The sequence below is a fragment of the Heterodontus francisci genome, chromosome 10 (assembly GCF_036365525.1).
Source record: "Heterodontus francisci isolate sHetFra1 chromosome 10, sHetFra1.hap1, whole genome shotgun sequence".
Taxonomy (NCBI): domain Eukaryota; kingdom Metazoa; phylum Chordata; class Chondrichthyes; order Heterodontiformes; family Heterodontidae; genus Heterodontus; species Heterodontus francisci.
Window position 1 is genome coordinate 16,550,475 of NC_090380.1, and position 22,888 is coordinate 16,573,362.

Genomic DNA, 22,888 nt, shown 5'->3' on the forward strand with positions numbered 1-22,888 from the left:
TTCCAAGTGGTCCTTCTAAGTGTCACTATAGACCAGCACATCAAGGTAAACTACACAGTTAGGAACACTGGCTACCACTTGGTTCATTAGTCTTTGAGAGGTTGCTGGGGAATTTTTTTTAGCCCGAATGGCATCACTAGGCACTAGTAAAGACCATCTGGTGTGACAAAAACCAATATATCTTTAGCTCGGGGTGTTAAATGAACTTGCCAATATCCCTTCAACATATCTATTTTTGTAAGAAACATGGCACTACTCACTCTCTCAATAGAGTCTTCCAAGTGAGGAATTGTGAAGGAGTCTGCCTTTTTTTATATTCGTTCATGGGATGTGGGCGTCTCTGGCTAGGCCAGCTTTTATTGCCTATCCCTAATTGCCCTTGAGAAGGTGGTGGTGAGCTGCCTTCTTGAACTGCTGCAGTACATGTGGGGTAGGTACACCAACAGCGCTGTTAGGAAGGGAGTCCCAGGATTTTGACCCAACGACAGTGAAGGAACGGCGATATAGTTCTGTTTCGTCTTTGTTGTTTCTGGTTCCCAGATGTTGGAAAGAATCACACTTTAGTCAAGAAGGCATACGGCATGCTTGCCTTCATCGGTCGGGGCATAGAGTATAAAAATTGGCAAGTCATGCTGTAGCTGTACAGAACCTTAGTTAGGCCACACTTGGAATATTGCGTACAATTCTGGTTGCCACTCTACCAGAAGGACGTGGAGGCTTTGGAGAGGGTACAGAAGAGGTTTACCAGGATGTTTCCTGGTCTGGAGGGTATTAGCTATGAGGAGAGGTTGGATAAACTTGGATTGTTTTCACTGGAATGATGGAGGTGGGGGGTGATCTGATAGAGGTTTACAAAGTTATGAGTGACATGGACAGAGTGGATAGTCAAAAGCTTTTTCCCAGGGTGGAAGAGTCAGTTACTAGGGGACATAGGTTTAAAGTGAGAGGGGCAAAGTTTAGAGGGGATGTGCGAGGCAAGTTCTTTACACAGAGTGCCTGGAACTTGCTGCCGGGGGAGGTGGTGGAAGCAGGTATGATAGTGACGTTTAAGAGGCATTTTGACAAATACATGAATAGGATGGGAATAGAGGGATACGGATCCCGGAGGTGCAGAAGGTTTTAGTTTAGACAGGCATCATGATCGGCGCAGGCTTGGAGGGCCAAATGACCTGTTCCTGTGCTCTACTGTTCTTTGTTCTTTACTCTTGGAAAAGGCTGGAGTCAGTCAAATTTCACCATGCTTTGTACTGTAGAACCTGGAACAACTGGTTCTTGTGTTACACATAACATGACTCCCCAGTGCAGCTGTGAATGTGGCCCCCTACTGGAACACTTACACATAACAACTAGTTCCTAGCTAATTAGTTCCTAACACTTTGCAGATAGTATAACAATGTATACATATATAACATCACTCTTTAAAACTTAATGCCCCTATATCAATATAACTGTCACTATTAATTAAAAAGATTATCAGCCGACTTGTGGAAATAATCTGAACCCTTTTTAGAGTGTTTTATAGCATGTGTTTTAAAAAACATTATTCACGGTATCGCTTGGGTGGTAAGATGTTGTGCCTCCATCCTGTAGATTTGGCATTTTTTGCTCTCATTGGTGAGTTGGCACACTGTACAGCCGATGTCGTGTCACTTGCTGGTGATGTTGTTAATGTTGTCTCGCTGGATAGTGATGTTTCTGGTGTTGTTGATGGTCTTTTCTGTTGTTCCAGCTCAGGTGTAGGTCAAAAATGGATTCTGTTCCCTCTCATTTGGTTACTGGTTTCTGTCTCAATGATATATGGTCTAGGAGTCTCAGCTTCACTAACAACTTTTGCTGGGCTCCACGTTTTAATGATTAGATCCTGTACGTGTACAGTTTGTCCTTTCAACAGCTCGGGTAGGGATTTAGCATATTTGTTGAAGTGTTGCTCTCTTACCTGTGCTTCAGTAAGTTGTTGTCTCACTTCCTCCTGGTCACTTGAAGGATGTATTTTGCTTGGCAGAGTTGTCTAATATTTTCTTCCATTTTACAGCTCTGTAGGTGATTTCATGTCAGCCTTGAGAGGTGTGAATTGGAGTGACAATAAGGTCAGGTTTGGGTCTTCCTTCGTCTCTTGGCATTTCACAAGTGTTCTTTTGACCGTCTGGATGTGTCTTTCTATAAATCCGTGTCCCCGTGGGTAGTGTGGCGATGAGGTGATGGTGTTGAACCCATACTGTTCAGCAAATTCCTTAAATTCTCTGGATGTAAATTGGGTGCCATTGTCATGAATCAGGAATCCCTTGCTCAGCGAACAGAACTCGTACTGCTGAGATTATTGTTGTGGCTCTCAAGTCTTTCCTCTTCTGGATAAAAGGGAATTTTGAGTAGTAGTCTGCAACTATGAGATACCATTCTTGATTATTTTTGAATAAATCGACTCCTACAGTATGGCCATGGTCTGGGTGGTACTTCAGTAGCTATCATCATCTCTTTCTGGTGCGAGTTTCTGTACTTCTGGCATACATTGCATGTAGACACCATATTTTCAATATCTTTGTGTATGCCTATCCAGTACACAGCTGATTTGTCTCTGAGCTTACATTTCTCCATTCCATATGGCCTTGGTGTATCTTTTGAAGAAAGTCTTCCTGCATTGTTTTGGGTATGATTATTCTGGATCCGGCCAGCAGAACACCATCTCTAGTGAGATGGCATCTCTGATAGATCAGTACTGCCGTATTGCTGGCTGTGTGTACTGTATCCTATCAGGCCATGCCTGGATCACTTGCTGAGATAGCATCTGTAACTCCTTGTCTTTGCTGGACTCATCTCTAATTTGACTCAGTTTCGGTGGTGTTATGTTAACTAGGTGATGAATCTTTATGCCCAGATCTTCTATCTCATGTTTCTCCTGTGGTGACAACTGAGATAGGGTGTCTGCCAGCACCATTTCTCTTCCTGGTTTATATTTCAGAGTGAAATCATAACTCTGAAGTCTCAAGAGTAACCTCTACAGTCTTGCTGGTGCTTTACATAGATTTGTCTTTTAGATCTGCTCCAGTGGACGATGATCACTCCCCACTGTGAACTTCCTCCCATAGAGATATGTGTGGAATTTCTCACATCCATACACGACACAGTGGCGGCACAGTAGCGCAGTGGGGGCAGCACAGTGGCGTAATGGTTAGCACTGCAGCCTCACAGCTCCAGCGATTTGGGTTCAGTTCTGGGTGCTGCCTGTGCAGAGTTTGCAAGTTCTCCCTGTAACCGTGTGGGTTTCCGCTGGGTGCTCCGGTTTCCTCCCACAGCCAAAGACTTGCAGGTTGATAGGTAAATTGGCTATTGTAAATTTCCCCTAGTGTAGGTAGGTGGTAGGAATATTGAGGGGATGTGGGGATGTGGTAGAGAATATGGGATTAAATGTAGCATTAGTATAAATGGGTGGTTGTTGGTCGGCACAGACTCGGTGGGCCAAAGGGCCTGTTTCAGTGCTGTATCTCTCTATGACTGCCAAATGCTCTCCCTCAATGTTGGCATATCGTGTCTCAGCTGATGTCAGAGCTTTGGATGCAAATGCTATTGGCTTTCCCACTTGTACCAGAGCTGCTCCCAGTCCTTTTGTGGAAGCGTCTACTTGTAGAGTGAAAGGTAGTATGGCAGATTTGTCTCCTTGCATACTAACTTTTTGAGTTTGTTGATACTCCTGTCATGTGACTCAGACCACTGGTACTCTACATTTCTTTCATCAGCTCCTGTAGGTTTGCCGTGTGTTGCGACATGTGCGGAATAAAGGAGCTCATTTATCAAACCAAGGAAACTTCTCAACTCTCTCTTATCTCTTGGGCCTTCCATCCCAGAGATGGCTGAGATTCTTTCAGAGCTCGGCTTAACTCCATCAGCTGTGTACACCATTCTGAAGAACTGGCATTCTGTCACTTTCACAATGCATTTGTCTCCGTTTAGCTTAATCCCAGCTTTCCTGGTTATCTCCATGGCTTCATATAGATGGTTGTCATGATCTTTTCCATCTACACCATATATCTGGATATCATCAGCTATGCCGACTGCTCCTTTGCATCCCCTGCATGTCTCGTCTACTTTCTGTTGGAACACATCCTGGCTCACTTTGAGGCCAAAGGGTAGACGCAGGAATTTGTACCGTCCAAAGGGTGTGTTGAATGATGTCAACAGTGAAGATTCTGTGTCTAGCTTCACATTCCAGTAGCCATTTCTGGCATCAAGCTCGCTGATAACATTTGCCCTTGCCAGTGCTGGTGTGATTTCTTCCAATGTTGGAATAGGGTAGTGATCCCTTTTTATTGCTTCGTTAAGATCTTTGGGATCGAGGCACATTCTTAGCCATCCATTTGGTTTCTCTCTCACCACCATGGAATTTACCCAATCTGTAGGCTCTGTGACTCTGGCAATCGCCTTCTTTTCTTCCATTTCATGGAGCTCTCTTTCAAGGTTTCCATTTAGTTCTACTGGTACTTTATGTGGGAGATGAATCACTGGTTTCATCTCTGGGTCAATAGTGATGTGATACTCAAAATCTTCGAAGCATCCAACCGTCTCATCAAAACACTTTGGGTACACTTGCACCAGATCTTCTTTGCTTCTTATCGGAGGGCACTTTTTAACGGGTGTACTGTTTTCAACTCTCAGTATTGCCTCCTTCACCTTATGGTTTACTGAGATAATCTGCAGCTCTTCACAACTGTTCAACCCCAGGATAGCTGGACCATCTGCTTCTGTGACGTAGAACATACAGTTAACATGTTTTCCTTTGTGTGTCTCTCTGATTGGGTTGTTCCTAGCTGTCAAATCTCAGTTCCCCTGTATGCTGTTAGCATGACGTTGTTTGGTTTCAGAGCACCTTTCCTTGGATAACTCTTTTTCTTCAAATTTTCAGGAAAGATCTGCTGGTATAGTTTGAGCGGGACGATGTTACTCTGCACTCCAGTATCAACCTTCACCTTCAGATTTATTGTTGTGGGCTTATTTCTCAGCCTCTTCCTGATCTGAATGGTTGTGTGAATTTCTTTTCTCTGGGAACTGTCACATCCAGACATTTCGTGCAATGCTATGGTTCCTATGTCTATCGTGTTCTCAAACCCATCGCCATCTTCCAGGGTATGGATGTTTTGGTTTCTTTCACTATTCCTTCACCCTGTTACTCTGGCTCTGATGACTTGTCTACCACCTTGCCTTGTTCTGCACATCTTTTCCCAGTGATTGGTCTTTCCGCAAGCTCTGCAGATTGATCCATATGTGGGACATTTCCTTCTATTTGTCAATTTATGTAGTCGTCCACAGCTCCTGCACATCTTTCTCTCTGTTTGGTATGCATTCTTTAGTTGTTGTTTCACTGCATCGACCCTACTGCCTATCTCTTGGCTTAACTGAAGGCTAGCCATTTGGGAGGTCAGAGTCTTCATCTGTCTGCTTGTGGCTTCATGTGCTCTGGCAGTGTCTACAGCCAGTGATATTGTGAGCTTGGCCTGTCCGATTAGAGCTTTCTGTACTTCAGGATGTCCAGTACCCCAAATGAGCTGATCTATCAGCTGTTCATCCGTGCCCTTAAATTTACATTTTCTGATTGCATTTTTCAATCTTGCTACAAAATTGTCAATAGGTTCACCTAGTTCCTGTCTGAGGCCTTGAAATTCATATCGGTATATCCAATGATTTGATTTTGGTTGGAGGTGGGTGCTGAATCTTTCAAAAATTTTGTCTGGGTTTCTGCTGTCCTCTTCGCTTAGGTTCCAGCTGTTAAATAAATGTAATCCTTTATCTCCAGCCCACAGAAGGATATAGCTGACCCTCTTTAGGAAACTATTGAATGTCACATTGCAGTTTTGTTTAAGCTTCTCAAATGCCTTTATGACATCATCAGCTCCCCAATTCATGATGGGCTGTAGCAGTGCATTCATTCCTGTCCCGGCTGACATTTCGATTTTTTTAAAATAGTTTTCGCATGAGTCACTCAATTTTTCTGTCTCTCTGGCACTAATTTGGGCCACTTTTCTCTATCTGATGCTTTTAAAACTGTTGTAGGTTTACTCACAGACACTCGCTGCCACCATGTTTTGTCTTTATGTTGTTTCTGGTTCCCAGATGTTGGAAGGAATCATACTTTAATCTTGGAAAAGGCTGGAGTCCGTCTGGTTTATTACAGCACCATGCTTTGTACTGTAGAACCTGGAACAACTGGTTCTTGGTGTTACTCATAACATGACTCCCCAGTGCAGCTGTGAATGTGGCCTGCTAGTGGAGCACTTACACATAACAACTAGTTCCTAGCTAATTAGTTCCTAACACTTTACAGATAGTATAACAATATATACATATATAACAAGTTCCAAGTCAGGATGATGTATGGCTTGGAGGGGAACTTGCAAGCGGTGGTGTTCCCATGCTTCTGCTGCTCTTGTCCTAGGTGATAGAGGTTGCGGGTTTGGAAGGTGTTGTCTAAGGAGCCTTGGTGCATTGCTGCAGTGCATCTTGTAGATGGTACATACTGCTGCCACTGTGCATTGGTGGTTAAGGGAGTGAATATTTGTGGATGGGGGGTCAATCAAGTGGGCTGCTTTGTCCTGGGTGATATTGAGCTTCTTGAGTGTTGTTGGAGCTGCACCCATTCAGGCAATTGGAGAGTATTCCATCACACTCCTGACTTGTGCCTTGCAGATGATAGACAAGTTTTGGGGAGTCAGGAGGTGAGTTACTCACTGCAGGATTCCTAGCCTTTGACCTGCTCTTGTAACCATGGTATTTATGTGTCTACTCCAGTTCAGTTTCTAGTCAATGGTAACCCCCAGGATGTTGATAGTGGGAGATTCAGCAATCGTAATTGTCATGATCCTGTAGTTGTTCTTTTCGGGAATATGCGGTGTGTCTTTAAGGCTGGAAAAGACTGCTTTAAGAACCAGCAAGCTTCAGGAGTTAGAGAAAATGCATTTTGGTTGCCGTTGGACACAGCCATTTGGAGACTGCGATTCAAAGGGTGCATTCTCATTCCCTTGGATACAGCCACTGGGACTGAGCATCAATCAATACATTTGATACAATTCAATTTTGAACTGGCTTTTTAATTGAATACAGACTGTTCTAACAGGGAACACAGATAGACAGCTGGTGTTAGCATCTGAAAAAGAGCTCTCAGCCATTTAAACTGAAGGAAGAGAATTTAGTCTGTTTAATTATTATTATGTCTCAAAATTCTAAAAACGTCGAGCCAAAACAGAGATCTCTGGTAATTTAAACTGAAGGAAGGGAAGTTAGACTGTGACAGTCTTTTATCCCTCAAAAACTCTAAAGCCAAATTGATTAATTTAAAAAGTGTTTACAAGTCGTTAATTGTTGAAATTCGCTGAAAGAAAGAAAGCATCACTTACTGCTGGAATTAGATTACGGACTGTTCTTCTGTGGAAGAACCTTTTTACCCCATCGGACGGCTGTGAGGACTTCAAGAAACATTGAACTGTAAATTTGCAAGGACTCTAATTTTTTTTCTATTTTAAATGTTGTTTATAGCTTCATAGTGTTTAAGAATTTAGTTTTCTAATTAAACAGTTAATTTGTTGATTTAAAGACACCTGATTTGATTAGCCTCATTCGGGGGTTAATAGATGGTACAATATCTGGATCTTTCTTCAATTTAGAAAATTTAAAATGATCTGTTAGGCGATCTGTGGAGGGACGGGATTGAATTAACATTGCGTTTCTCCCACCACAATCAGAAGCGTATATTTTGATTGGGAACTTTGACTGGAGCGGTCGGTCATAACATAATGCTATTGAATGTCAAGGGGAGTTTTCTCTCTTGTTGAAGATGGTCATTGCCTGGCACTTGTGTGGCACGAATGTTACTTGCCACTTATCAGCCCAAGCCTGGATATTGTCCAGGTCTTGCTGCATTTCTACCCGGGCTGCTTCAATATCTGAAGAGTCGTGAATGGTGCTGAACATTGTGCAATCATCAGCGAACATCCCCACTTCTGACCTTATGATTGAAGGAATGTCATTGATGAAGCAGCTGAAGATGGTTGGGCCTAGGACACTACCCTTAGGAACTCCTGCAGTGATGTCCTGGAGCTCAGATGATTGACCTCCAACAACCACAACCATCTTCCTTTGCATTAGGTACGATTCCAACCAGTGGAGAGCTTTCCCCCTGATTCCTATTGACTCCGGTTTTGCTAGGGCTCCTTTGATGCCATACCCAGTCAAATGCTACCTTGATGTCATGGGCAGTCGCTCTCACCTCACCTCTTGTGTTCAGCTCTTTTGTCCATGTGTGAATCAAGGCTGTGATGAGGTCAGGAGCTGAATGGCCCTGGCGGACCCCAAACTGAGCATCAGTGGGCAGGTTATTGCTAAGCAAGTGCCACTTGACAGCACTGTTGATGAAGCCTTCCATCACTTTACTGATGATTGAGAGTAGACTGATGGGGCGGTAATTGGCCAGGATGGACTTGTCCTGCTTTTTATGTACAGTACATACCTGGGCAATTTTCCACATTGCTGGGTAGATGCCAGTGTTGTAGCTGTACTGGAACAGCGTGGCTAGGGGCACAACAAGTTCTGGAGCACAGGTCTTCAGTACTATTGCCGGAATGTTGTCAGGGCTCATAGCCTTTGCAGTATCCAATGCATTCAGTCATTTCTTGATATCATGTGGAGTGAATCAAATTGGCTGAAGACTGGCATCTGTGATGCTGAGATAGATCATCAACTTGGCATTTCTGGCTGAAGATTGTTGCAAATGCTTTAGCCTTATCTTTCGCACTGATGTGCTGGGCTCCCCCATCATTGAGGATGGGGATATTTGTACAGCCACCTCCTCCAGTCAGTTGTTTGATTGTCCACCACCATTCATGACTGGATGTGACAGGACTGAGAGCTTAGATGTGTTGGTTATGAGATCGCTTAGTTCTATCCATTGGATGCTGCTTATGCTGTTTGGCACGCAAGCAGTCCTGGGTTGCAGCTTCTCCAGGTTGACACCTCATTTTGAGGTATGCCTGGTGCAGCTCCTGGCATGCCCTCCTCATTATACCAGAGTTGCTCCCCTGGCTTGATGGTAATGGTAGAGTGGGGGATATGCTGGGCCATGAGGTTAGTGCATTAACTTTTCTGTAGTCTATGCAAAGCTGGTTGATTTAGGCACTAATACTACTGGTGAACTGCAGCTGCTTTGACTGGGTTAGATTTGGTGGTTTTCCAGCATGTATTGGATTTCTGTTTTTACTTGGGCCTGTTCCTCCAGATTTAAGCGGTAAGGATGTTGTTTTATAGGAACGGAGTCCCCAACATCCACATCATGTGTGGCTAAGGTAGTACATTCTGGCTTATTCCTACAGACTCTTTTAAATGCTGTGAGTAGCCTGTTAGGTCTTATTGTTTTTTTGCATCTAAATATGAAAGCATAGTGTCCAATCTCCCTAACAATTCAGTATTAGCTAACTGGATAGTAGGGGGTTCAATTTGAGAATTGTCTAGGCCTCCTTCTGCCTCATCCTTACTATCCCTTTCATCCTTCACTGTCCCTGCTACCTGACCTATCTGTGCTTGCTTATATTCCTCCCGGCGATGATATTGTTTCAACATATTGGTATGACACAGCCGATTCTTTTTCTGACGATCTGGGGTGTCAATCAAATAATTTATTTCACCAATTGTCATGACAATTTTATATGGACCACTGAACTGTGCCTTCAATGGTTCACCCTGTAATGGCATCAATAACAACACTTCATCCCCTGGCCAAAACATTTGGGTCTTAGCATGCTTGTCTGCCCATTTTTGCATAGTTGTTTGGGAAGCTTTAAGCTGTTCCTGAGTCACTTTGCAAGCTCTCGTGAGCCATTCCTGGAACACAGATACATAATCTAGCACACAGGATTCATCCCTCTCTTCCAAAAATCTTTTTTTAATCTGTTTTAGAGGACTTCTTATCTCATGTCCATAAACTAATTCAAAAGGACTAAAGCCTGTAGATTCATTAGGTGAATCTCTAGTGGCAACAAAAGAAATTCTAGCCCTTTATCCCAATCATGGGGAGATTGATGACAGAGTCTGATGGTACCTTTCTAAAGTTTCCTGTGTCTGTGGTGGTATGCTGAAGACTTTAACTGTGTTATACCTAAGTTACCCATAACTTCCTGAAAAATTTTAGACTTGAAATTGGAACCTTGATATGTCTGAACCTCAATCAGTAATCCATATCTAGTGAAGAACTAGGTTAACTTTTCTACCACTACCCTAGCAGAAATTGTCCTCAAGGGAATCGCCTCTGCGAACCCAGTAACCATATCCATGATAGTGAGTGTATATTGGTGTCCTGCTTTTGTTTTTGGTAAAGGTCCTACACAGTCTACCAACACCCTACTATATGGTTCCCCGATAACTGGTATGGGAATTAGAAGTGCCGGTTTTATGGCAGGTTGTGGTTTTCCCACAATCTGGCACGTAAGGCACGTTTTACAAAACTGCACCATGTCCTTGGAAAGACCTGCCCGTAAAAATGTTGACTTATATGTGTTTTGCTCATCCAGATCCCCACATGCACCACCAGAGGAATTTCATGTGCTAACCATAATAGTTCCTGGTGATACTTTGGCGGTACCACTATCTGATGAACAACCGTCCAGTCTTCGCCTGCAGGTCTGTGAGGAGGTCTCCACTTCCTCATCAGAACCCCATTTTCAATATAATAGCCTTCTGGAACTCCTTTTGCCTCAGCTTCTGTTACAGACATGGGAGGCGGTGGCGTAGTGGTATTGTCACTGGACTAGTTAAACCAGAGACCCAGGGTATTGCTCTGTGGACATGGGTTCAAATCTCACCACAGCAGAATGTGGAATTTGAATTCAATTAATAAATCTGGAATTAAAAAGCTAGTCTAATGATGGCCATGAAACCATTGTCGATTATTGTAAAAACCCATCTGGTTCACTAATGTCCTTTAGGGAAGGAAATCTGCTGTCCTTAACTGGTCTGGCCTACATGTGACTCCAGACCCACAGCAATGTGGTTGACTCTTACATGCCCTCTGAAATGGCCTAGCAAGCCACTCAGTTAGGGCAATTAGGGATGGGCAATAAATGCTGGCCTGGCCAGCGACACCCACATCCCATGAATGAATAATAAAAAAAAAAAATTGTGCCACTTTCTTCAACTCTATCAGCTTGCTGAGCTGTGATCAGAGAAGATTTATTAAATATTTCCTTTGGATTATCCAAATCCCCAAAGAAAGTTTCCGATATTCAGCTATCTGTCTGTGGTACCAATTTTACCTCTGATAATGGAACTTGTTTAGCCATTGCTCGGATTCCTGGAACCTTTTCTTGTAACTGTTCTGTCTCTTCAACTTCACTTGGTTTTTCCATGACTACTGGTGAAGCTACTACTTTTTCTCCAAACAAACCACAGGAGTAGGCCAACTCTGCCTACTGGCAAACTATGGACAACTCCTACAGTTACCGTTGCAGGCATTAGGTCCATACAACCATACCATGCGACTGTACGAATTAAGAGCAGAAGTAGGCCAATCAGCCAATCAAGCCTGCTCCACCATTCAATAAGATCATTGCTGATCTGTTTCTGTCTCGAATTCCACATTCCCATCTACCCCCGATAATCTTTGATTCCCTTGCCTAACAAGAATCCATCTACCACCGCCTTAAAAATATTCAATGACCCCGCCTCCACCACCTTCTGAGGCAGAGAATTCCAAAGTCGCACAATCCTCTGAGAGAAAAAAATTCTCCTTGTCTCTGTCCTAAAAGGGCAACCCCTAATTTTAAAACACTGCCTCCTTGTTCTGGACTTACCCACAAGAGGGAAGATCCTTTCCACATCCACCTTGTCAAGACTGTTTAGGATCTTATATACTCAATCAAGTCTCCCCTACTCTTCTAAACTCCAGTGAAAATAAGCCCAGTCTGTCCAACCTTTTCTCATAAGACAACTCACTCATTCCAGGTATCAATCTAGTAAACCTCCTCTGAACCGCCTCCAACATATTTACATCTTTCCTTAAATAAGGAGACCAAACTGAACACAGTATTCGAGATGTGGTCTCACCAATGCTCTGTATAACTGAAGCATAACATCCTTACTTTTATTTTCAATTCCTCTCGTAATAAAGGATAGCATTCCATTAGCCTTCTTTATTGGGTGGCGCAGTGGTTAGCACTGCAACCTCACAGCTCCAGCGACCCGGGTTCAATTCTGGGTACTGCCTGTGTGGAGTTTGCAAGTTCTCCCTGTGTCTGCGTGGGTTTTCTCCGGGTGCTCCGGTTTCCTCCCACAGCCAAAAGACTTGCAGGTTGGTAGGTAAATTGGCCATTATAAATTGCCCCTAGTATAGGTAGGTGGTAGGGAAATATAGGGACAGGTGGGGATGTGGTAGGAATATGGGATTAGTGTAGGATTAGTATAAATGGGTGGTTGATGGTCGGCACAGACTCGGTGGGCCGAAGGGCCTGTTTCAGTGCTGTATCTCTAAATAAAAAAAAAATTACTTGTTGTACCTGCATACTAACTTTTTGTGACTCATGCACTGGAACATCTAGATCCCTCTGCACCTCGTAATTCTGTAGTAGTTCCCCATTTAAGAAATACTCTGCTTTTTTATTCTTCCTGCCAAAGTGAACAACTTCACATTTTCCCACATTATACTCCATCTGCTGGATTTTTGCCCACTCACTCAACCTATCTATATCAATCTGCATCCTCCTTATGTCCTCTTCGCAACATACTTTCCTACCTATCTTTGTGTCATTTGAAAATTTAACTACCATGCCATCGCTCCCCTCATCTAAGTCATTGATATAAATTGTAAAAAGTTGAGGCCCCAGCACAGACGCCTGTGAGCCTCCACTCGCCACCTCCTGCCAATCAGAAAAGGACCCATTTATGCATACTTTCTGTTTTCTGCCAGCCAGCCAATCTTCTATCCATGCTAACATGTTACCCCTACACCATGAGCTCCGACTTTGTGCAATAACCTTTTATGTGGCACCTTGTCAAATGCCTTGTGGAAATCCAAGTACAGTATGTCAACGGGCTCCCCTTTATCCACAGCGCATGTTAATCCTTCAAAGAACTCCAATAAGTTGGCTACACATGATTTCTCTTTTACAAAACCATGCTGACTATTCCCGACTACCTTGCGTTTTTCTAAGTGCCCAGTTATAGCCTCCTTAATGATCGATTGTAACACTTTCCCCATAACAGACCTCAGGCTAACTGGCCTATAGTTACCTGTTTTCTGCCTCTCCATGCTGCCACCCGCCCCCCCCCCCCACACAAACCTTCTTGAATAGAGGAGTTATATTTTGCCACTTTCCAATCTGATGGAACCTTTCCAGAATCTAGTGAATTTTTTAAGATTTATACTAATGCATCTACTACCTCATTATCCACCTCTTTTAAGACCCTAGGATGAAGCCCATCAGGATGCAGAGACTTGTCAGCCTGCAGCCCCATCAGTTTAAGGACATAACGTAAGCAATAGGAGCAGCCATTCGGCCCCTCAAGCCTGCCCTGCCATTCAATAAGATCATGGTTGATCTGCCCCAGACGTTAACTCCTCTTTCGTCCCAGCTCCGATATTTTAAACATCTATCTACCTCCTCTTTAAATACTTTCAGTGATCTAGCCTCCACAACTCTCTGGGGTAGAGAATTCCAGACATTCACTACCCTCTGAGAGAACAAATTCCCCCGCATCTCAGTTTTAAATGAGCATCCCCTTATTCTGTAACTGTGTCCCCTAGTTCGAGATTCAACCACTAGTGGAAACATCTTCTCAACATCTACCCTGTCAAGCGCCTTCAGAATCATATACGTTTCAATAAGATCACCCCTCATTCTTCTAAACTCTAATGAATAAAGGCCTAACCTGTTTAGCCATTCTTGATAAGTCAACCCCTTTATCCCAGGAATCAGCTTAGTGAATTTCCTTTGAACTGCCTGCAATGCCAGTATATCCTTTCTTAAATACGGGGACCAAAACTGTACACAGTACTCCAGATGCGGCCTCACCAACACGCTGTACAGTTGTAACAAGACTTCCCTATTTTTAAGCTCCAACCTCCTAGCAATAAAGGCCAAAATTCCATTTGCCTTCTTAGTTACTTGCTACACCTGCATGCTAACTTTTTGTGTTTCATGCACAAGAACACCCAGATCCCTCTGTGCTGCACCTTTTTGAAGTCTCTCTCCATTTAAATAATAGTCTGCCTTTTAATTCTTCCTACCAAAGTGTGTGACCTCACACTTTCCTACATTAAACTCCATCTGCCAAGTTTTTTCCCACTCACTCAACCTATCTATATCCCCTTGCAGATTCCTTACATTCTCATCACAACATGCCCTCCCACCTATTTTTGTATCATCAGCAAATTTGGATATATTACACTCTGCCCCCTCCTCCAAGTCATTAATATAGATAGTAAGTAATCGAGGTCCTAGGACTGATCCTTGTGGCACTCCACTAGTTATATCATTCCAACCTGAAAAAGACCCATTAATCCCGACTCTCTGTCTTCTGTGATTTAACCAATCCTCAATTCATGCAAATACATTACCCCCAATACTGTGAGCTCCTATCTTGTGCAATTATCTTTTATGTGGCACCTTATCGAATGCCTTCTGGAAATCTAAATACACTACATCTACCGGTTCTCCTTTATCAACTGGGAGTTTCTTACACTGTCTCGGACATACTGCTCGTACATGGAGTACATTGCAAGGTATCAATACAGGGCTGTGTCAGAGCCCCTTTCTCTGCATTGGCTTTGCATACCACAATAAGTTGTATGGGTTTTCCCCACAACTTCCAGCATTCTGCACAAAGCTGTCCCACCTTGTGACAGTGGTAACATTTAGGCTTGCGAACCTCACTTCCACTCCCAGCATCTTTCTTTCTGGCCTGAGCGTTCCAAGGTGTTCCTAGCTATCCTTTCTTGTCCCAGCTACTTGCCTTCCTTTTGCTCTTCCACCTTCTATCCTTTTCGGGTTTGTGGGGGTGACGGACAAAGGGTTTGGGCTTATACACAAGTTTATAATCATCAATTTCCGTTGCTTGTCTGGTCGTTAAAACCATCTGATTCTCTACATGGGTTCTTACTAATGGAAGGAACGTTTTTTTACATTTTTCCAGGAGAATTAGTTCCCTAAGGTTCTCATACCTGGCTTCCACCTTTTGTGCCCGAATCCAATGATCAAAATTAATCTGTTTTTCCCTCTCAAATTCTTTATAAGTCTGCCCCGCCAATCTCCAGAAGTTCTGAAATTTCTGTCGGTAAGCTTCAGGGACTAACTCATATGCAGCGAGGATAGCCTTTTTTGCCATCTCATAATCTGCAGAAGCCTCTTCAGAAAGCATGGCATAATCTTCATGAGCTCTGCCCATCAACCTAGTTTGCATAAGCAGCATCCAGCTTTCCTTTGGCCATTTCATCTGTTTGGCTATCTTTTCAAAAGCAATGAAAAATGCCTCTACGTCCATTTCCTCAAATTTTGGAAGGGCTTGTACAAATTTAAGCAGCTCTCCACTGTGTGCTGAACTGGAGACAGATCTTTCCCCACCAGAATTTTCATTGAAGTCAAGACCATTCTTTTGACTTAGTTCCAGCTTTCTAATTTGGTATTCCCTTTCTCTTTCTCATTCCCTTTCCTTTTCCTCAAGTTTAAGTCTTTTCATTGCCAATTCTTTTTCCTGCTCAATTTTTTTTAAATTTGTAACGGAATTTTAACTAATTCAACTGCACTACCCTTGGATTTGCTTTTTCCTTCTTCTTCCAATTTCATATGGTGTACTATTACCTCAATTTTGTCTGCTTTCTTAGCATTTCATTTTAACTTTAATGCCAACAGGTCTGCCAAGTCCTTTAGTTTAACCTTGGTTAATTATCTCAAATCACTGAGGGATACATCCTCCTTCCCCAGAAAATTTGCAGCAACTGTTAAATACATTCTGGTGGTTTAAACTTTACTCTATTGCATAAGAAACCCGGTTCTTTTTTCCCCTTTTGCAATTATTATTACCCTACTTACAATTGTATGTCATCAGCATTGGATTTATCCCAGCAAAAGAGAGCCCCCAATTAAATATGTTACGACCGAGGAAGGAGGAATGCACTGTTAATTCAGTCCCACTTCTCCACAGGGCACAACATACTTTTAAAAAAACGTTCCCACTTATTGAAATAGGCAATCAAATACACTATTTGCCCCAGAATAGAACACACTAACCAGGTTTCTTTACTGAACAACTAAGGTCACAGACTTGAAACGTTAACTCTGCTTCTCTCTCCACAGATGCTGCCCGACCTGCTGAGTACTTCCAGCACTTTCTGGGCTGAATTCTATTCAGCTGGCAGCCTCCCGACACGAACGTACCACTGCACAGCCCCTGTGATATTACACGCGGGGGCTCATTTAAAAAGAGGGGGTGGAGCGGCTGCCCCCGATGACATAGAGGGGGCGGCCGCCATGACCCTGGCAACGGCGTCCGGTGCCACTGTGCAGGCATCATTTTTAAAGGGCCTCAAGCCCTTAGAAGTGATTTAAATTTTTTTAATGATATTGTTGTACAGTGATTGTAAAAATTTAAATAAATGCTGGAGGCCCTTTCCCACCCACCTCCCCAGTGTTTGTTTTCCGGGAAATATAAACAACATGAACTTTATTCCCAACCCCAGCTTTCCCTCCCAACCTCTTCACTTTTACCCTTCAACCCCTTCCCACCATCCCCACAACCAATAGTATAGTTTTTCCTACTAGCCCGCACCCCCCCCACCACCCCCCATCGCCCTGATAATTTTGTTCCTCCCCCTCCCCACCAGTGTCTTGCCTCGGAACTCCAATGGAGTTATGAAGGCATGCGAGTTGCGGCCGCTTGGCTATAAAATCTGTGTGGGACAGCCGCCGTCAGCAGTTTGTTAATTTGCATTTCAATTTATCTAATTTCAATATTTTAATGAAGGCGGCCGCACTGAGGCCTTGCCGCCACCACTAACATCCGGCGGGGCCTTCTCGGCATCATGGGTCAAGGCCGCTTCTGCTAGCGATTTACAGGCCTGCCCGCCACAACCCATAGTGTCGAGGGGCTGGTAAAATTCAGCCTTCTGTTTTTATTACAAAATTAACAGTTTATTCTAAAACAAATTTTAACTAGTAATGAAGTAAAACAATATCACACAGATCAAATTTTTAAAAACCCATCATTAAATTTTAAAAGTCCCTTTTTACCTTAGTCTCTTTACATATACACACACATATATACCGGTTAACCAAAAAAATAAATAAAAGGGATTTTTGGATCAGTGCTCTATTTCAGAAAAAAAACACTCAGGCCAATCACTTGCCCACCCTGAAAAAAATAGCAGATGAGGCACGCTGCACCAAACTGGCACACAGTCCAATCTCCAGGCAGGTCACTAGAATCTTCCAGAACAGTTCTTTCAGGCGACATTGAGAAATATTTTTAGCAGGCTTCCTTCAAGTACAGGAAACAAGATGAATCGACACAATGGACTTCACAAGGTCTTTTCTTGGGAGTTTCTGGAATGCGAGCTGGGTTGTGGTCCTCTGTCCTTTTTTGACTCTTCAGCAGCAGACTTTATTTCCTTCCAGAAGGTAAACACACAATGACTGACAACCAAAAAGCTTGTCAGTTCTTCTGCCCATCCCAGCTGCTCTGCTGCTTCTGCGCTTGTCCAAGCAAAGGAGTGCCTGTCACTTTTCTGCCCTTGTTACCAGGGTTTCTGCTCCATTTCCTACAGGAGCCATGTGAGAACCTGCAACACTGTTGCTAATCCAACTCCCTCAGAGTCCTCTTGATGGCTTCCTATTTTAAAAAAAAACTTGGTCCAACAATTATTCAGCTTAACCATAAATTCCTTTAAGAGTATTTTTGACAAAAAAGAATCACTTTCCTAACAAGACCAATTATGGAATCACTATCAGGCAGCCTTTCCCAGGCATGATTGCAATACTGATGATAGGTTTAAAGTGAGGTAGTGGATTCAATACCTGATTGGGGCTGTGCATGAAAGATATAATGCAATTAGTGATGTTTACATTCCCACCAATGATAACCACAATGAGGAGTGGCTTACAGAATGGATGAAGTGGAACTGGGAACAAGTAAAATCCCAAAAGGCAAAGGTCCATTCAATACAACCCTCTAATGAACATCCCCTGCCCCCTACCATGGAGGAATGAGGGGCAACCAAAATTTGGCTCCCTGTCCAACATTCCCCTAAAATCCAGGTTGGGTCATGTCCAGGGTGTTGGAGTTGTGGACAAATGGGCCATCTTTACAGGGAATGTCCAAAAAGGGACCAGTCACAGAGGAAAGGCCCAGTGGGAAGAGGAACTAATGAGGTGGCGTGTTTGCGCAAGAAGATTGTGGAAAAATAGGAATTAATGAAGGGAGCCTAGCAAGCCAGCTGGGTCTATGGGATATGGCACAAGTAATGCCCCAAGCATTCTAATGACAATCAGCGGCCATGCCGGTATGGGGATCTGTGAGAAAGTTGTACTCAGATCCCTACGGTAGGCCTCATGTAACTGCAAGTGTGGCAGATATATCCCAAATGTTGTTGGTTGATACTGGGGTGACTCATACATGTGCTTCAAGAGAGATTACCCAGATGTGAGAAAGATGGTCATCAGGAGGCAGACTCTGCACAGCAGAGTTTCTGTGAGCCCACGAAGGGAGAAGCACAGCTGGATGAGGAGCCTAAAACACAGCCCTGTATTGATACCTTGCAATGTACTCCATGTACGAGCAGTATGTCCGAGACAGTGTAAGAAACTCCCAGTCAACCAGCTAGGTGTAGTAATGGAGCTCCAATGACGCCATCAGCTGTGGAAATTTCGAGGCCCCCTCCCCCCCCAACCCACCAGAAGGCAGCTACGTTAGAGACTTGTTAATCTTTGACTCTATGAAAACAGCGAGGTTTTGATGGAAAAATTTCTAAAGAGACCACCAGATGTCAGTGCTATATAGAAATTACCAGAGACTGGCTGCTGGAAGAAGCTAGCTATTTCTTGCAAAAGGCTCTCACAGGGAGAAGGTTGCATGGGTGGAAACTTTGATCCAAAGGAAAATAAGGAAACTGAATTCTCTGAGATATAGTACACTGAAGTCCCAGGTACAGAATTGGAAAGGGTGAAGAGACTCCAAAAGCCTGTTTAGAGGAAATCACTGTGTGCTGCCAGCCAGCAATCCAGGCTGGAGAAGTCGCATTCAGGACTCAACACTGTACACAGTTGTCTTGGACACAATGGCAGTGAACCAGAGGAGCACAAGAATTGTCAGCCAGACACAGCTAAGCAGCGTGAAATGCAAACTTCAAGCCTTAGCAGAAGAGGAGTTTGAAACCAGGAAGAAAATGTGGAAATGGAAAAGGAAGAGGATAGAGTTTCGGGGCAATAGCCATGCAAAACTGCTGTTAGCTCTGTGCTTGTAAGGAGTCTTTGTCAGTAAAGGACATGTAGAAGTCAGACAAAGTGAAAATAAACTCAGGATGCTGTCGAGATGACTTAATTGAGGTGTATAAAATGATAAGGAGCCAAGATAGAGTTAAATAGGGATGACCAATTTATCATAGCAGAGGAAACAAACAGGGGCATATATTTAAAGTAATTGGTAGAAGGATTAGATGGGAAAAGAGGAAACATTTTTTCACCCAGAGGGTGGTGGGGACCTGGAACATTCTGCCTGTAAGGGTGGTAGAGGCAGAAACTCTCACCACATTTAAAAATTCCTTGGATGTCTACTTGAAGAGTCATGACTTGCAGGGACTATGGACCTGGTGCAGGAAGATAGGATTAGGCTGGATAGCTGTTTGTCAACTAGCACAGATATGACGGGCTGAATAGCATCCTTCGGTGTTGTAAATTTTCTATGATTTCTAGGTACAGAGCCAAAGATAAGGAAGTGCAGAAAGAGATTTGCAAACTCATTACTGAAGAATTGAAGAGTGAAGACCCAGAAATGGAAGAGAGGATATTTGAGTGAGACACCTCTCCAAAGGAATCACAGAATGATGCTGTTAAAGAAATACCTCTGTTCATTCAAGCACACTAGAAGCCCAGTAACGGAGCCAACAAATTGGGATTTGTGCAGTTAGAGGCAAACATTGAAGAGGAAGTCAAAGCAGAACCTCTGACAGTGGGTGAAGAATGGCAAATGAAGTGATGAGAAGCAGTAAATGGAGAAGGCAGACATACAAGAAGCTGATGAGAAAGTCGAAGAAGTGAAATACTAGGCTAAAGGGATGATATCTTAGAAGGTTCCTCAAATGAGGCCATATGGGTAGAATTTAAAAACAAAAAGGGGGCAATCACTTGGCTGGGAGTGTACTACAGGCCTCCAAACAGTCAGGAAGCGATAGAGGAGCAGGCATGTAGGCAAATCTCAAAGAGGTGTAAAAATAATAGGGGAGTAATAGTAGGGGATTTCACCTTCCCCAATATCAACTGGGATAGTCTTAGTGCAAAAGGCTTAAAGGGGGAGGAATTCTTAAAATGCATACAGGAGAGCTTTTTGAGCCAGTACGTAGAAAGTCTTACAAGAGAAGGGGCAGTACTGGACCTAATCCTAGCAAATAAAGCCGAACAAGTGGTTGAAGTGTCAGTGGGGAAGCATTTCGGTAAGATTTAAGGTAGTTATGGAAAAGGACAAGGATAGACCAGAAATAAAGATACTGAATTGGGGGAAGGCCGATTTCAATATGATAAAACAGGATCTGGCCAAAGTGGACTGGGAGCAGCTACTTGTAGGAAAGTCTACATCAGACCAGTGGGATTCATTCAAAGAGGAAATAGTGAGAGTTCAGAGCCAACATGTACCCGTTAAGGTGAAGGGTAGGACCAACAAGTCCAGGGAACCCTGGATGTCAAGGGATATAGAGTATTTGATCAGGGGAAAAAAAGGCTTATGGCAGATTCAGAGCACTGAAAACAGTGGAGGCACTAGAGGAGTATAGAAAGTGTAGGGGGGGGTACTTAAAAAAAAAAAAAAATAATTAAGAGAGCGAAGCGGGGACATGAAAAAACACTGGCTGGCAAGATAAAGGAAAATCTCAAGGCATTTTATAAGTATATGAAGGGCAAGAGGATAACCAGGGAAAGAGTAGGGCCCATTTGGGACCACAGTGGCCATCTGTGTGTGGAGCAGGAGGATGTAGGTGAGGTTTTAAATGATTACTTTTCATCTGTGTTCACTATGGAGAAGGACTATGTAGGTGTAGAGATCAGGGAGGGGGATTGTGATATACTTGAACATATTAACATTGATAAGGAGGAAGTATTAGCTGTTTTAGTAGGCTTAAAAGTGGATAAATCCCCAGGCCCAGATGAGATGTATCCCAGGCTATTATGTGAGGCAAGGGAGGAGATAGCAGGGGCTCTGACACAAATTTTCAAATCCTCTCTGGCCACAGGAAAGGTACCAGAGGATTGGAGGACAGCGAATGTGGTACCATTATTCAAGAAGGGTAGCCGGGATAAATCAGGTAATTACAGGTCTAGCTTCAGTGGTAGGGAAACTATTGGAAAAAATTCTGAGGGAAAGGATTAATCTCCACTTGGAGAGGCAGAGATTAATTAGGGATAGTGCGCATGGCTTTGTCAGGGGCAGATCGTGTCTAACTAGATTGAATTTTTCGAGGAGGTGACTAGATGTGTAGATGAAGGTAAAGCAGTTGATGTAGTCTACATGGGCTTCAGTAAGGCTTTTGATAAGGTTCCACATGGAAGATTGGTTAAGATTGGTCTTGCCCATGGGATCCAGGGCAATTTGGCAAATTGGATCCAAAATTGGCTTGGTGGCAGGAGGCAGAGGGTGATGGTCGAGGGTTGTTTTTGTGAGTGGAAGCCTGTGACCAGTGGTGTACCGCAGGGATTGGTGCTGGGACCCTTGCTGTTTGTAGAGTACATTAATGATTTAGATGTGAATATAGGAGGTATGATCAGTAAGTTCCCAGAGGACATGAAAATTGGTGGTATCGTAAATAGTGAGGAGGAAAGCCTTAGATTACAGGATGATACAGATGGGCTGGTAAGATGGGCAGAGCAGTGGCAAATGGAATTTAACCCTCAAGTGTGAGGTGATGCATTTTGGGAGGACTAACAAGGCAACGGAATATACAATGGATGGTAGGACCCTAGGAAGTACAGAGGGTTAGAGGGACCTTGGTGTACTTGTCCATAGAGCACTGAAGGCAGCAGCACAGGTAGATAAGGTGATTAGGAAGGCATTTGGGATACTTGCCTTTATTAGCCGAGGCACAGAATATAAGAGCAGGGAGGATATGATGGAGCTGTATAAAACACTAGTTAGGCCACAGTTGGAGTACTGTGTACAGTTCTGGACACCACACTATAGGAAGGATGTGATTGCCCTGGAGAGGGTGCAGACGAGATCTACCAGGATGTTGCCTGGGCTGGAGAATTTCAGCTATGAGGAGAGACTGAAAAGGCTAGAGTTGCTTTCCTTAGAGCAGAGAAGGCTGAGGGGGGACATGATTGAGGTATACAAAATTATGAGGGGCACTGATAGGTTAGATAGGAAGAAACTTTTTCCCTTAGCAGAGGGGTCAATAACCAGGGGGCATAGATTTAAGGTAAGGGGCAGGAGGTTTAGAGGGGATTTGAGGATACATTTTTTCATTCAGAGGGTGGTTGGACTCTGGAAGGTGCTGCCTGAAGAGGTGGTGGTGGTAGAGGCAGGAACACTCACAACATTTAAGAAGCATTTAGATGAGCACTTGAAACGCCATAGCATACAAGGCTATGGGCCAAGTGCTGGAAAATGGGATTAGAATAGTTCGGTGCTTGATGGCTGGCACAGACACGATGGGCCTAAGAGCCTGTTT

General features: G+C 43.6%; 1 protein-coding gene across 2 annotated transcripts in view; it reads left to right on the forward strand.

The window, feature by feature from the left end:
• mcf2la (mcf.2 cell line derived transforming sequence-like a) overlaps positions 1-22,888 on the forward strand; it is a 418,987-nt gene that overhangs the window by 346,751 nt on the left and 49,348 nt on the right. The window contains exon 30 of one of the 2 annotated variants that reach the window (XM_068040156.1): positions 19,926-21,790. The exons of the other annotated variant lie outside the window; for it this stretch is intronic. Coding sequence (XP_067896257.1) covers positions 19,926-19,987 — 62 coding nt within the window. The 3' untranslated portion in view covers positions 19,988-21,790. Of the gene's footprint in view, positions 1-19,925; positions 21,791-22,888 lie in introns of those variants that run through there. 2 annotated transcript variants of the gene reach the window in all.